The sequence below is a fragment of the Helicoverpa zea genome, chromosome 1 (assembly GCF_022581195.2).
Source record: "Helicoverpa zea isolate HzStark_Cry1AcR chromosome 1, ilHelZeax1.1, whole genome shotgun sequence".
Taxonomy (NCBI): Eukaryota; Metazoa; Arthropoda; class Insecta; order Lepidoptera; family Noctuidae; genus Helicoverpa; species Helicoverpa zea.
This window is the reverse complement of record NC_061452.1, coordinates 15,422,331-15,436,341: the sequence shown is the minus strand read 5'-3', so window position 1 is coordinate 15,436,341 and position 14,011 is coordinate 15,422,331. Positions and strand designations below refer to the sequence as shown.

Below are 14,011 nucleotides of genomic sequence, written 5' to 3'. Positions count from 1 at the left end.
CACGGCTCCGGCGCTGCGGGGCTCCGGCGGTCCTATGCGAGCTTATGGTCGCAGATGGTTTTCACGCTCACCTTAAAACGGCGAGCCTTAAAACTACCTGCGCCTCAGCTCGCAGGCCGCCTCGCCCCTCCGCGCCTACGCGGTTTTGAATTGCACTCTAGGGGTAGGGCAAACAAGACTACGTGGAGTCGGTTTTGCAGCGATTCACTTTCGTCATTACCCTTCAATTTTTAATACAACGTGTTTTAATTGAAGATTATAAATGGCAATATGCTAAATAAAATGAATTCAAATGAAATTCTACCATCTTCATAGTACGCCAATTCTGCCAGATAGATGGAACCCGACAGAAACCATTGTTCTTATACATTTCCTAATACGATATTGGAATTTTATACAATGCCTAGGAAATGTATACATTTTCTAGGCATACATACATATATGTATCAAATAATTATTATTGAAAGAATATTTCATACATTTCCTACATAGCTTCGGAATTGTATACATTTCCTAGGAGGTGTATACAATTCCTAGACTTCATATATTTCCGGTAACATATACAAATCTTATAAAACATTTAACCCTCCGAAAAGTCTGCTGTTTTTGCTATTGCACACTTAGTGAAAATAATTAATTATAGTGGGGATAAGGTACAGCTTTGTGGAATTCCAGGTTTTATTTTGACTACAGCTTTCTCCTCTCCTATTTCGTTTATCATTTCTTGATTTTTGCGTCTTCCTCTGTACTTAAGTGCTTCTTAAGTGCTATCATGATTTTATTTATTTATTATACTTTTTGCATACATTTTACAAACATGAAAAACAATGTACAAAGGCAGACTTAACGCCTTAGGCGTTCTTTACCAGTCAAACTTTAGGTAGAGGAGGAATTTTATGTAGAGATAGTTAAATTTATCAAAGGCCTTTTCCAAATCTATAATTGCGAAGTAAGTGCAGTCTTATATGCCTTCTTTAGTATTCTTAACCCTGAAAAGGCTTCCATTATACCTTTATTTTTTCTGAAAAAGTACTGATCTGGTACAATTAAGTTAGATAAGACAAGACTGATAGGCATAATTTCTAACCGTTAACACTTATTGTTTATACATACTAAGGTAACAGTTACACGGCATAGCGCCAGCCGGACTGACGAGCGCACCCTGCTCGTGAGGCTGGTAATACGCAGCCCCCACCCTTGCATAGCAGGCAACCACTGACATGATTCTATAAACCTCAAACTTATTTTTATGCAATCGTATTGGAAAATGAAAAGTAAGTAACTTAATAGGTGTATAATTAAATGCATGATGACATTAATGTATTCTTCGACGAATAAGTCATTAGCGTGGCAGGGGCGGCGCACGCAAGGGGCGTGCCGCTCCAACCGTGTCATTAATCTGTTGATGTGATCGACGTGTAATTACAGTCCCTCTACATAAATGTATAATTAACTCATTACTGAAACAGAACGCTGTCAGATTTGTGATATAGATTTCAGTGCCACAGCTACATGGATTCCAAAATGTTAGAAAATAAAATTTTCAAATATATTTTTATATGTAATGCTCAAATACCTATATTATTTCTAAAATAGATACATTATTGAAGGTGGTCGGTAAATGTGGATGAATTTCAAGTGTGCCAAAAAAGATTGTAATTTGTATGACGACTAACAGAGTGGAAAAGAATGGCCAAAACAATTACATATTGTGTGAACGGAAACAAAATTAGGAATTGATCTAGGATCAGATTTAAGGTGGTTTGACAAGAAGTGTTGTCAAGTTAAGAGTATTTACATGACACGCTCCTTCCATCTCCTTTTCTAGAGATTAATGTAATGAGTTGTTGAATACTTTCCTTACTCCAGTCAACAAGCTAGCCTTCAAGCTAGGCCATGTTTATATATGAATTTATTTATTTAAATCGAGTAACTACACCACGCATTCCATAAAACTGATACAAATTATGAAGCCATTAAGAGTATTGTTTGGTCAGTGTAGAGTAGAGCGCTGCCCGCAGTGCGGTACAGTGGGTTGTGTGTGACAGGTCGCTGTCGTCGGCGAGCCTCGTGACGCACCTGCGGCTGCTGCGCTGGTGCGGCTACTGCCGGCTGGCAGGCGGCGCGCGTCTGTCCCGGCTGCATGCGCTCTACCGAGCTCTAACGCTCGCACTCACCACGGTCTACCTGCTACAGGAGTGCGTTTACGCCTACCAGGTTCAACCGAATATGGATCAAATCTTGTAATCTCTATTAGAACGATTCTAGACCTGCGCATTATATTCATATGTAATGTTGGTAGGTACAGCAAGATATGGACAAGTTAGCCCGAGTGATGTTCTTGCTGCTGTGCCACATCACGTCTATTGCGAAGCAACTCGTGTTTCACCTAAAAGCGGAGCGCATCGACGAGATGTTGGCCGGGCTGGAGGGTGCGTGCGGCGCGAGAGGTAGGGAGCCGCGCGGCGCGGCGGCGACTGAGCTTGTGCGTCTGTGCAGATCCGCTGTACAACCAGCCGGAGGAGGCGCACCGCCGGCTGCTGGGCGCCACGGCGGCCAGCGCCTCGCGCTTCGTGCGCGCCTACTCGGGCTGCGCCGTGGTCACGTGCACGCTGTGGATCACCTTCCCTGTCATGTACCGCCTGCAGGGACTGCCCGTCGAATTCCCTTTTTGGATTACCGTTGACTATAATCGACCAACAATGTTAGTCTTACAAGAAAACATCTGTGAAAACGGCTGCGGATTAATAATACAAATTCCTGACACAAGTAATTTGCAGGTTCATCTTGGTACTTGCATATTCTTACTATGTAACCACTCTCGTGGGCATAGCAAACACAACCATGGACGCATTTATGGCTACTGTTCTGAATCAATGCAAAACACAACTCAGACTATTACGGTAAGTAGGCGTGAAGTCACTCCACACAATTTTGAATTTACTTTTTACAACATTTGAATCTTTTATTTAGTTTAATTGATTATTTGAAAGAGTCAGATTGGTTCCGGGATACAAAGGCACATTTTGGAATGAATCAAAACGGACAAAACAGGGTTCCCTATCCACGAGTCCTTACTTATAGGTAGACGTAGCTGAATTGCTTGTTATTTCACCAGGTCTATGTGATAGATCTGAATGCGGAAAACAACAAACAGTCGATGTAGTGCCACAGTTTAGATATAATCTCTTGTAAACAGTTGTGACGGTGCCTACTAACGTTTGTGTCACTCACACATGCATGTGCATCGACCAGCTTTTATCGGTGCTCTCGGTGCTGTTAGTACTAAGTGTCGCGGTAAGACCATCAAAAGTATCATCTACCATTAAAAGTGACAACCCTATGCCTCAATGGAGCTTACGCCATTATTGTGCCAACTTGGCTCAGCTTCACTACTGGTCATCTTTACGGTTCAGCGCGGCACATTCGCGTTGTTTCACCCACGCAGGACTCACTCTTAGTCTGGAGCGTACAACGTGCCTGTACTTAACCTGAACATAGTCATAACTTAGCCTCGATGGACAGCAAAATATTTTTATTTGTACCAAACCTAGGTTGTAAGTATTGAACTTCATTTACATAAATACATATATTTACTGTAGATAATGAATAAGTTGATAGTGTTTATGGCGTGATGGCAACTATTAATGTGTTGTAATTTGTTAAGCGTAATGCAGTCATTGTTCGTCCCAGGGTGTTGTTTGGTAGGCCGTCCGATAATGGAAGCGTTTGGTCGTGGCAGGATGAACTTCGAGTGCCTGCCGGAGCGCGCGGCGGCGCTGAGCCGGCAGCTCGGCTGCTCGTACGACGCGGCGCTGTTCGCGCTGTTCCGCGAGTGTCTCGTGCACTACGAGAAGATCACTGAGTATGCTTTACTTTGATCAACTGCTCACTTGGAAACGTTTGACTCCTGTGCTTGCCAATAATGACTCGTGTGCATGCTGTACAGGACCGCCAAAATGTTACAGAACATTTTCGGCACAGTCATTCTTATTCAATTTGGGATTGGTGGATGGATCCTGTGCATGGCCGCCTACAAGATTGTAAGCGTAAGTGCTGCTGGTTTTTATTCCTTTTCATGTACTTCATTGATTATTTCATTAATTTATTATAAACCTTTTAAATAAATTTCGAGAAAGAACAAATATTAAAAAAAAGTAATCTAAACTACTACAAAAATTCTTTCACCGTTGGAAAGCTATACTGTCTCCGCATACTGTATATACTGTATCCTGTTACTGGCAGTAATTCTCATGGGATGCGTATGTAACCGCGGGGTATATAATTCTTTATCGTTTCGCCATCTATTGGCCAAAACATTTTGTGGTAATTATAGAACGCTACTTTGGATGCTTTTGTTTTGCATAAACTATAGGGGCTTGTATTTGTAGCTGAACATGCTGAGCGTGGAGTTTGCGTCGATGGCGCTGTTCATCAGTTGCATCCTGACGGAGCTGTTCCTCTACTGCTACTATGGGAATGAAGTCACTGACGAGGTCAATATCAATCTTACAAATTATCTGTTTTATATGATTGTTCCATTTTCTATCGGATGAGGAAAGGATAGGAATGCAATTTTACACACTTTTCGCATCTGACTTTTCTGTCATGTTGTGTTTTGTCAGAGCGAGCGCGTGTCGCAGTCGCTGTACAGCATGGAGTGGCGACGCGCGCGGCTGACGTTCCGGCGCTCGCTGGTGCTGGTGATGGAGCGCGCCAAGCGGCCGCTGCGCCCCGCCGCCGGCCGCGTCATCCCGCTCTCGCTCGACACCTTCGTCAAGGTGCGTCTCTCTTCCACGTGTGCAGTCGCTGTACAGCATAGAGTGGCGACGCGCGCGGCTGACGTTCCGGCCCTCGCTGGTGCTGGTGATGGAGCGCGCCAAGCGGCCTCCGTCTGTCTGCCACGTTTACAATTCGTAGGATATAATTCTCTCTGTCAATCAACAGCGAAGAAGTCTTCCAAGTCTAATTCTTCTGCACAAACCCGAATAAAAACTAGCCTATAGCCTTCTTCGACAAATGGGCTATCTAAAAACCCAACATCGGTTACTGCACAATCTATATTTATAGTAGGTATTATAAAGCTGAAGAGTTTGTTTGTTTGTTTGATTGAACGCGCTAATCTCAGGAACTACTTTTCCGATTTGGAAAACTCTTTGAGTGTTAGATAGCCCATTTATTGAAGAAGGCTATAGGCTATATCTTCACGCTAAGACTAATAGGAGCGGAGCAGAAATGAATAATGTTTCGAAATCGGGTGTTTTTTTGTTCTATTGAGAGTTTCTGCGTAACCTTTATCATCTTTTCGGGTCCAATAGGAAAATCTTTACTTAGTGTAAGTAGATATATTTTTCTTTTTCAGATAATAAAGTCTTCATACACTTTTTATGCGGTTCTTCGGCAGACAAAGTAGAGCGACGATACAGCGCACTTCCTACTGCTTTTATAATATTGTAGTTTCAATTGATTGCTAAAACATTTACCTAGATGCACCTATTATGGTTTTGAGTTTTATTTTGATTGTATTGTTAGTACGTTCTACAGCGAATATTATATACTTATATTTATATTTGTATATAAATAATTCTGGAAAATGCTGCAATAAAATTTTTCGTTTCATTTTGGATATTTATTATTTTTATGAAGTTTTTATGTAATCATTTTCCACTGGCTTCATTTCTGACTATATTGGGGTCAGCTTGCAGTCCAACAGTATTACAATGCTATCCGTAAGGCCGAAAGGGAGTTTAAAATGGCTCCCCATAAAAAGTTATTTAACATATTTTTTTCATCATTGTATTGATTTTTGATTTATCGCGAAATAAATAAAAAACCATTGAATTTTTCATTGAGAAGTAAAAGCCCTTGCTCAGTAGGGCGAAGAAAATCAAAATAACCAATCCAAAGCAGAATAACGAAGAGGTGTTGCATTACTGACTTCAAATGTTTATTTATTTATTTGTCGGAGACTGTCAATAGTACGGACACTAAACGTCACGCAAGCGCGCCCTCTAGCGGCGTTTCCGGTGAAACAACATTTTGGCTCGCTTGGCAGAGTGGTGGCGGTCAGCGTGGCGTCCGCGGAGCTCAGTCTTAGCTCAGTCTTGGTCGAAGCTTCGTCTAGTCTTGGTGGAGTTGTCGCGTTACTACCTTTCGTTACGTGTAGTGTACCTGGTGTTATTGCCTAGCGTTGTAGTACCTAAACTTATGGTAAGTCTTGTGATTTTTGAATTGTAATGGTTCTTCTATGGTATGGTATGGTATGGTATGGTATGGTATGGTATTATGGTCTATGGTATGGTTCTTGTGGTATTTGAATGTTTTGTAATGGTTGGTATGTGTTGCTGGGGAGTTTGTTCCGCCACTTCTCCCCACCTAGAACACGTAGGAAGTGGCGAAGGGCGGGCGTTTTGGGGGCTGTCTTTTGCTCTGACTAATTTGAATAAACGTTTGAGTTCTGAGTGTTTGAGTTTCTTTGAGTTTCTTTGAGTTATCTCTTTGCTTAAATACCCTAACTGATGTCGGACGATAGTGCCATCCTGATGACGCCTCCGACATATTTATTTGTTCCTTTATTTCAGGCAACTAGGGCCCATAGAAAATACAATACATAAATAAATGACAGTACAATACTTATAAACTAATACATACAAAAATAAAATAATTAAAAGCTACGTGTTGACACGAGTAGGCGGTGTCATGTTGCACTTCGTGGTATCGCCCCGCGGAAACACGACACCCTTCGGCCAAAACTGTTCTTGAAACATGTCGAGATGCTGAGTCGGCACACGAACCACAAACGATTTAAAGTTCGTGTTATGATTCGACTCTAACTTCTCGACTCTCAAAGTCCAGTTGGTCTCCACTCGAATATACTCCACGATCTCCTCGACCTTCGTAGAGTAACGCAAGCGCGAAATACAACTGCGTCGTAGGTATAGCTGGACGCAGCAGCATGTTGCAATGCAGTTCCGCAATGGTTCCGAATGGATGGCTTCTTCTTTTTCCTCTCCACCTTGATGAAACCATCTGCATCAGCCTTCCCGTTGCTAGGTTCAAGATGAACCGTGCCTTGGGTTACTTCGGGGTGACTCTGAGTTCCCACAATATCCTTAGTTTGCCGTTCAACGGGAATTTGCTTCACGGCAGCCGAGTAAACACGGCTAGGCTTTGACGTGTTCATCGGCGTCCCGATGACAGGAGACGCGGAGGGGGCGGGGCACAGTTTAGCATCGCTTGCAGTGACGGCGACCGGCGACGAGTGCAATTTTGCTGACGCGGCGCTCGGCGATGCGTTGACCTGTCCGTGGCGTGTGTTATCGCTGTTGGCAGGCGCAAGTGACCTACTTACAGTGTTTCGTAATTCAGCTACTTCACTGCGTAGACCGCTGATGGTAGATTGCGATGTTTCCAGCTTCAACTGCAGCTCGACTAGGCTAGACCTCATACTCGTGATGTCCTTTAATGCCCTAATGCCAATAACCTGGTGACGTCGACGTGGTCAAACGTGACCGGGGGCAGTTTGCGCAAATCGTTTGCCACGAAAGTTGGTACGTCTGGGTCGGTCTCCTTCAGCACTTTAATGATGTCTTGGAGACTCCTCTCTCCCTTTTCATCGCTCCTGCGGGACGGCATTCGGTCTGCCATAAGCAGCGTCTCGTACAGCAGCGTTTTGGCGCTGCGTATCTCCGCCTCAGTGAAATTTGAGGTGCAGATCTGGGTCACACTGACCTCATCCATGACGTCCAGCTGGTATTGCAGGAACGCCAGGACCTCGTTCGCCACGAGTTCTTCGGAACGCATGGTGTGAAAAAATGCGGCGACGGCTAATACCGTGCTCGGCCGAATGAATCGGCGCGTCCGATGTCAACGCTAGTACGCGATGCACTGTGCAAATTATTTTTCACTGTTCTGGTTTTTGAAGTCGAATACCTACCTTTTGGAACCGTGCGACTACTAAATACTAATTTATTTATTTTCTGATTTGATGTAAAACAGAGTAAAGTCTATCTAATATTCAAGTCAGGTAATTAGAGAAATCCGTTGACTGAGACGGTACGGAATTCGAGGATAGGCTCTCGAACTCGTGTCTTTTCCTACGTATCCAACAGATAGCAAAAAGTGGAAATCTGCGGCTCAAAATTTTTGCAGACAGTGGTTAAAAAGGGCGTACCTCAAGGCTCTATACTTGGTCCATTTCTGTTCCTAGCATACATAAACCACAATCCATATGGTGTAAACTGTCGTTATAGATGTTATTCTATTTGCAAATGACACTTCCCTTGTTTTTAACCCCCGACGCAAAAACGACGGGGTGTTATAAGTTTGACGTGTCTGTGTGTGTGTGTGTGTGTGTATGTGGCATCGTAGCTCCCAAACGGATGATCCGGTTGTAATGCGGTTTTTTTTGTTTAAAAGGTATGTCAGTCGGGAGTGTTCTTAGCTATGTTTGGTGGAAATCGGTTCAGGTCTTCAAGGTCATCAGCTCGTTTGCCAGATGTGATAGGAATGTTACACGCTCAGTTTACTTGCAAGTATATGTGGGATCTGAAATTAGAAACACTAATGTCTTTTGGAACCACTGAGCTGGCCTGCTGTTAGGGCACGAAGGTAGGAGACGTAACCCTGAACTGCCTTTTAGTAAACCCATCGAGTTTGGGCTCGTTGAATTTGTCTTGACGAGTTCTCTTCATATTTCTGATTGACGAGAACCTGATGCTGGAAATGGGATGTGGCGGATGAAACCCTGAAATGCCGGAATGAAACGGATAAACCGATTTATATTTTTGCTGAAAATCTAGAATGTCCAAAGGTTAATCTTTATTGTTTCTCAATCTGTGCAATTCTCCCAGAGCCAGTTTGTCATGAGGATTGTTAAACAGCTTCCTTTGGCCGAGATCGCATATAGCGACCCCATCTTAAGATAAAATAATTTAAAGGAAAAATTAAGGAGCTCCTTTAAAAGCATGAAATAAAATTAAATTATAAATTTAAAAAACCCCCGACCCAAAAAAAGTACGCAATAATTATGACAAAAGGTTAAAAACGCTAAACCCTATAAAAAGCAAAAAATAACTTTTAACACTACGTAAACTAAATTTTGACGTGTCGGGGGACCGCTTTTTACCTTCATAAATACTTACATAAATCAAATGATACCTACCTAATTACAACATTCGTTTAAAAAAAAAACACGTATCTAAAATAATGAATTAGAGCGGTCCCCTGACACGACAAAATTTAGTTTACGTAGTGTTAAAAGTTATTTTTTGCTTTTTATAGGGTTTAGCGTTTTTAACCTTTTGTCATAATTATTGCGTACTTTTTTTGGGTCGGGGGTTTTTTTAAATTTATAATTTAATTTTTTAATATTTATATTTATGAAAGCCTGGACACTCTTTAAATGATTCGCAATTAAAAAATACAAACTTAATAACTTCTGCATGTGTGATAAAAGTTATGTTTTGCTTTTTATAGGGTTTAGCGTTTTTAACCTTTTGTCACAAAGATTGCACACATTTTTTTGGGTCGGGGTTTTTTTTTTTTTAATTTATAATGACAATATAAAATATGTATATTATTGCCGTAAATACTCTTACATACCTATTAAAGTTTATTTATTTTAAAGCTCAATTTAAAAATAAAATGAGGGTAAAAATCCACCTATAAACAATAACAAAAATGACTTGATTACTTGAATCATTTTTTAAGCAGTAGTTAATTCGTTAATTATAATTTTATTTGATAATTGTAATCATCATGATGATGATTATTTGTTTAATATCTATTTGTTTAAAAAGTCTTGTCACGGTTGTCAGAAATGGAGTATTGTACACGACGATGTTCGAAATTCAAATTACTTTGAAGCTCTAGAGTTTAGCTAGAGGCTAAAAACGGCTTTTGCACTTCGATATCGAAGAGCAAAACTACTCTTGCCAAGATGGTGGGATGAAAATAACTATTTATTTATTTATTTATTTATTTTATTTATTTAATAGTTCATGTACACAGATACACACACAGAATATAGAAGAGAAGAAAGAACTATTGTCTCACATAGTAGATCAGAGTCTAACGGCACACAGAACGATCAGTTCTTCTTCAATAGGACACATGCATTTCGATAGTGAAATGAAACAAAGTACTGAAACTCATGGAAATAAGTTTAATCAACATGTGGTAAGAGGTATGACACGACAACGCTTACAGCTAGGTGAGTATGTACAGCGTGCACAGCAGGTCGCGTGGACAGCTGCGGCACGCGCCCGAGGCCGCCTCGTACCCGCCTCGTGTCCGCCCCGCGCCAGCCGCTACTGTAGCTCTGGCGCAACTCGCCTGCTGGCACTGTTAGCAATTTGCTGTACATTGATCCAAACAATCATTTTAAGCAGAACCAAGTATATAAGGGCCTTACTACAAAAACTTTAAACCCTGTTTTACACTTGTCTAATAAAATTTTGGCTGCAAAATGAACCATATGTCAACGTCATAATTTGACAATTTTTTAGACAAGGCATAAACTGACGTTTAAAAGTTTTTGTGGTAAGACGGTAAGTCTCTAATTCTAATAATGAATGATACTGGTCGGGACTCTCAAGATGCATACGGGACTGCCCAGTAAAAATGCTGAAGGTATCATGTCCGGTATGGGTAATACAATTAGGTAACGTATCACCCTCTCTGCGTTAACGAAGGACGGGAGCGTTTCAGAAGGAGAACGGGAGAGGGAGATTTCATATCATAGTTTATTGCATTCCATAATGTACCTACATTAAGTGGAAAATATACAAAGATTATCACAATTATGGACCCTGATGGGACGCAGAAGGCGCACCGGGGGCAGGAGAAGGGCGGACAACATCCTCTTCCGCCCCCATGAATGGGTCCAAGGGCGAGAGACTTGGGGAAGACCCCACCCCGTTCTCAATGGACTCGAGACGGTGAGGCGCGCGTGTGTATCGGCGCGTGCCCCTACGGTGAAGCACCGAGTTGGTGAACACGTTACTACCGCGTGCAAGAGATGTGGCCCGAGCGAGGGCCAGCACTAGCGTGGGGCTGCGGAAGATTCTGGATTCCTGCGGCCCGCGCGCACGAACAAGGAGGTCGCCGGGGTTTTTAGGCGGTAAGAGTCCGGCAAGCCCCTCTGCCTCTCCCCAGGCGGAGGTAGTCCATGAAGATATCCCCCGAAACAAAAAAGATGGGAGCGTTTGGGACTTCACATCAGGTTTGAGTCACTATGATCTACTTGGCAGGAGGAAGGGGTGGGGTAACATGCAGAGTCTGCGATCGCTGTGTGTTGTTAGCGTCGGCAAGCACAAGCCATGCTGGGGTCGCGACTGGCTCACTAGTCGATGCAGGTTTAATAAGTAATTACCGAGTCTAACGGTCCTCTATATCGTCTTCTTCTTAGAAACGGTGGCTTCATTGAAAACAGAAAATGCCAGTTTACTATCCTGATGATGTGTTCGAATATTAGCACAGCTTAGATATTATAGATTACAGTAACATAATTATGTGCTATTTCACAGTGTAAGTTAATACCTACCTAATTGAAAATAATTTATTTATAATTGAAGTAGGTGCTTTTGTGTGATAGATAATATTGTAGCGTACCTGCTGCAGAAAAGTACGTTTAATGTGTGCGAATAGTGCGCATTCACCTGACGGTAGGCGGGTCGGCGTGGCGCGGGTGGTCACGTCGACGGCGGGCGCGGGGCGCGGGACGGCCGCGCGGGCCCCTGGCCCCCGGCTGGTGGGAGCCCGGCGCGCGGGGCCCCGGTGCTCCCGGTGCGTACACCGAGTCCTCGGCGCTGGAGTCAACGGCAGGTAGCGTGTCTGCGGCACAGAGACGGATGAGCGCGACGAGCGGGCGGGGTGCGGGGCGGGGCGCGGGGTGGGGCGCGGGGCGGGGCGCGCGAGTCTCACCGGACAGGTGCGCGGCGGGCACGCGGTACAGCTCCGCGGCGCACGCGGCGCATGGTGAGCCGCTCGACTCCGAGTCGCTTTCGCGAGAATGCCCGTACTCTGACACATACAATACATTTTTTATGATATGAACTATGTGGGTTACCAAAAAGTTTTATTCCTAAGAGTAAGCGCATACTTGTAGACGAATAGCTCTTTAAAGAACCTAGATAGATTTAGTCAGTACTAAAGTCCGACACTAACTTCCGCTGCACCCATAGAGGATTAGATCATTAGTGTTACCTACCTTCTAACTACGTACGTATCAGTGTTAATAATTTTATTTGACAATGGTAATGGTAGAAAGTTAATACCTGGTGTGTGCGCCAGGAGGTTGGGACGGGGCGGCGGCGCGGCCAGGTCGAGCGGCTCGGCGCGGCCGAACGTGCGCAGGTGCAGCGCGCAGCCCCCCCCGCCGCCCCCCTCGCTCGGCGTCGCACCCCCCGCACTCCCCGCACCGCCCCCGCCACCCGCGCCGCCTGCGCCTCCAGCCATACTGAACGTTGCATAAGGACTGATCTCGTGCAATTCACCAGCAACTGTACAAGTACACGTTTACACATATACCTACATACATATGATGTATATCAGCCTTGTTACGATATTTTAGTTAATTTAGAGAGTTACGTATCTCGGAAACCAACACTTACGATCGGGTGGAGTAAGAGTTTTGCCATTGCGTTTACTGGGCTCAGTGGTGTACAGCTGAGGGTGCGGCTGGCACACGCGGTGCAAGGAGCAGTCGCGGCGCAGGCAGGAGGCTGCCTGCCGTCGCCGAGCTACCACCAGCCCTGCACAGTCCAATATGAATTACATCAAGTTGTGAGAGACTGCAGTGCGGCACACGGCACGTACCCGCGAGCGCCGCCAGCAGCGCAGCCAGGCCTCCCCCCAGCAGCGCGGGCGCCAGGCCGGCCCTCCACAGCGCCGCGCCGGAGCCTCCCGGCGAGCTCTCGCCTACGCCGCCCAACACGACCCCACGCACCTCGCTTGGCACCTCCACCGGCTCGCCTATGCGTTCTGTTTCACGTAAAACTGTTGAAGTGTGCTATTTAACTGAAGCGGGAACATAGCATGTAAGGGCTGTGTATGTACCTCCGCTGAGCGTATGTGTGGCGGCACGGTACAGTGCCGTGGTGTCGCCGGCCGGTGACCGCGCTTCTACGCGCACCTCGTACCAAGCGCCCGGCTGCAGCCCGCCAGCCTGCAAGAGGTTAGTAAGTAAGCACAAGTGTCAGTGACGTCAGTGCTCGGCAAGCGATCCGAACACGTGGTCTTACTTCGGCAGTCTCCCCGTCGCTGGGCAGGTCGCGCCAGGCGCCCGCGCCTGCAGGCCGCAGCGCTAAGGACCACGCCGCCACGGGGCAGCGGCCTCCCCACGCCAGCAGGTTGAGGCGCAGAGCCGTGCTGTTAGCCCACACGAACTCTTTGCCCGGAGGTGGCTTAGCCTCTATGCACAGTATATTCTCTCATTCTCTCAAACAAGAGCAATGAATAGACACAATCGAATCCATCTGACAACCTTCCAATTTGATAATAGCAGTTTTATGAAAGTTATTTAAACGATAGCAACTCTAAAAACATGATGTTATTTGAGTTGTCTATTTATGGAGCAGATGTAAGATGTAGATAATGAACTGACTGTCCCCCCTGGTGCGCGCCAGCAGCGGCGCGGAGTGCGGCGAGGCGCCGACGGCGTTGTGCGCCTGCAGCGTGACGCGGTAGCGCGCGCCGCACGCCAGCCGCGCCAGCCGCAGCGCCGTGTCCGCCGCCGGCAGCCGCCGCGAGCCCGACTGCGCGCCGCCCGACCACCACACCGTGTACCCTGCCGCGGCCTCTAGCCTCATCACTCCGGCAATGGCTGACACTACATTGGCGGCTCTACATTAGTGCCGTGAAGCCCCATCAACAGGCGTGAACGTGAACGTGGATGGTTTTCGTGGGGTTCACCATCTTAATTTTTTTAAAACGTTTTCATAAACTTGCAAGAATTTACGGCTCCAATGTAGAGCCGCCGTATCATGGGATCCTGAGGCAACTACCTCCT

General features: G+C 45.2%; 2 protein-coding genes across 4 annotated transcripts; one reads left to right on the top strand and one right to left on the bottom strand.

Annotated features, from left to right (window-relative positions):
- Positions 1–1,512: 1,512 nt before the first annotated feature.
- LOC124630847 (odorant receptor 94b-like) lies at positions 1,513–5,526 on the top strand. Its single transcript, XM_047164871.1, has 10 exons — positions 1,513–1,526; positions 2,049–2,217; positions 2,303–2,432; positions 2,500–2,704; positions 2,781–2,903; positions 3,743–3,865; positions 3,950–4,049; positions 4,392–4,496; positions 4,626–4,781; positions 5,363–5,526. The coding sequence occupies exons 1-10, from the start codon at positions 1,513–1,515 to the stop codon at positions 5,411–5,413; spliced, it is 1,176 nt and encodes a 391-aa protein (XP_047020827.1). The 3' UTR covers positions 5,414–5,526.
- A 4,619-nt stretch (positions 5,527–10,145) lies between these two features.
- LOC124631335 lies at positions 10,146–13,815 on the bottom strand. 3 transcript variants are annotated; one of them, XM_047165701.1, is made up of 9 exons: positions 13,607–13,815; positions 13,245–13,414; positions 13,060–13,168; positions 12,820–12,999; positions 12,615–12,755; positions 12,279–12,503; positions 11,926–12,024; positions 11,614–11,835; positions 10,146–10,344 (listed from the first exon to the last, which is right to left on the bottom strand). In XM_047165701.1, exons 1-8 carry the CDS (start codon positions 13,809–13,811, stop codon positions 11,657–11,659), a joined length of 1,308 nt encoding a protein of 435 aa, XP_047021657.1. In that variant the 5' UTR covers positions 13,812–13,815; the 3' UTR covers positions 10,146–10,344; positions 11,614–11,656. The 3 variants fall into 3 exon arrangements, with proteins under 3 accessions (XP_047021657.1, XP_047021643.1, XP_047021649.1); XM_047165687.1 differs by having other exon boundaries at positions 11,661–11,835; XM_047165693.1 differs by having other exon boundaries at positions 11,661–11,835; positions 12,820–12,984.
- Positions 13,816–14,011: the final 196 nt, after the last annotated feature.

Excerpts from the sequence above, each read along its gene's own strand:
- LOC124630847 (XM_047164871.1), top strand. Across the intron at positions 2,433-2,499 it reads GATGTTGGCCGGGCTGGAGG|ATCCGCTGTACAACCAGCCG; the intron begins GTGCGTGCGGCG and ends GCGTCTGTGCAG. Across the intron at positions 4,497-4,625 it reads GGAATGAAGTCACTGACGAG|AGCGAGCGCGTGTCGCAGTC; the intron begins GTCAATATCAAT and ends GTGTTTTGTCAG.
- LOC124631335 (XM_047165687.1), bottom strand. The coding sequence starts at position 13,811 with ATGAGGCTAGAGGCCGCGGCAGGGTACACGGTGTGGTGGTCGGGCGGC. Across the intron at positions 13,169-13,244 it reads GCGACGGGGAGACTGCCGAA|GCTGGCGGGCTGCAGCCGGG; the intron begins GTAAGACCACGT and ends AACCTCTTGCAG. Across the intron at positions 13,000-13,059 it reads CACACATACGCTCAGCGGAG|TTTTACGTGAAACAGAACGC; the intron begins GTACATACACAG and ends ACACTTCAACAG.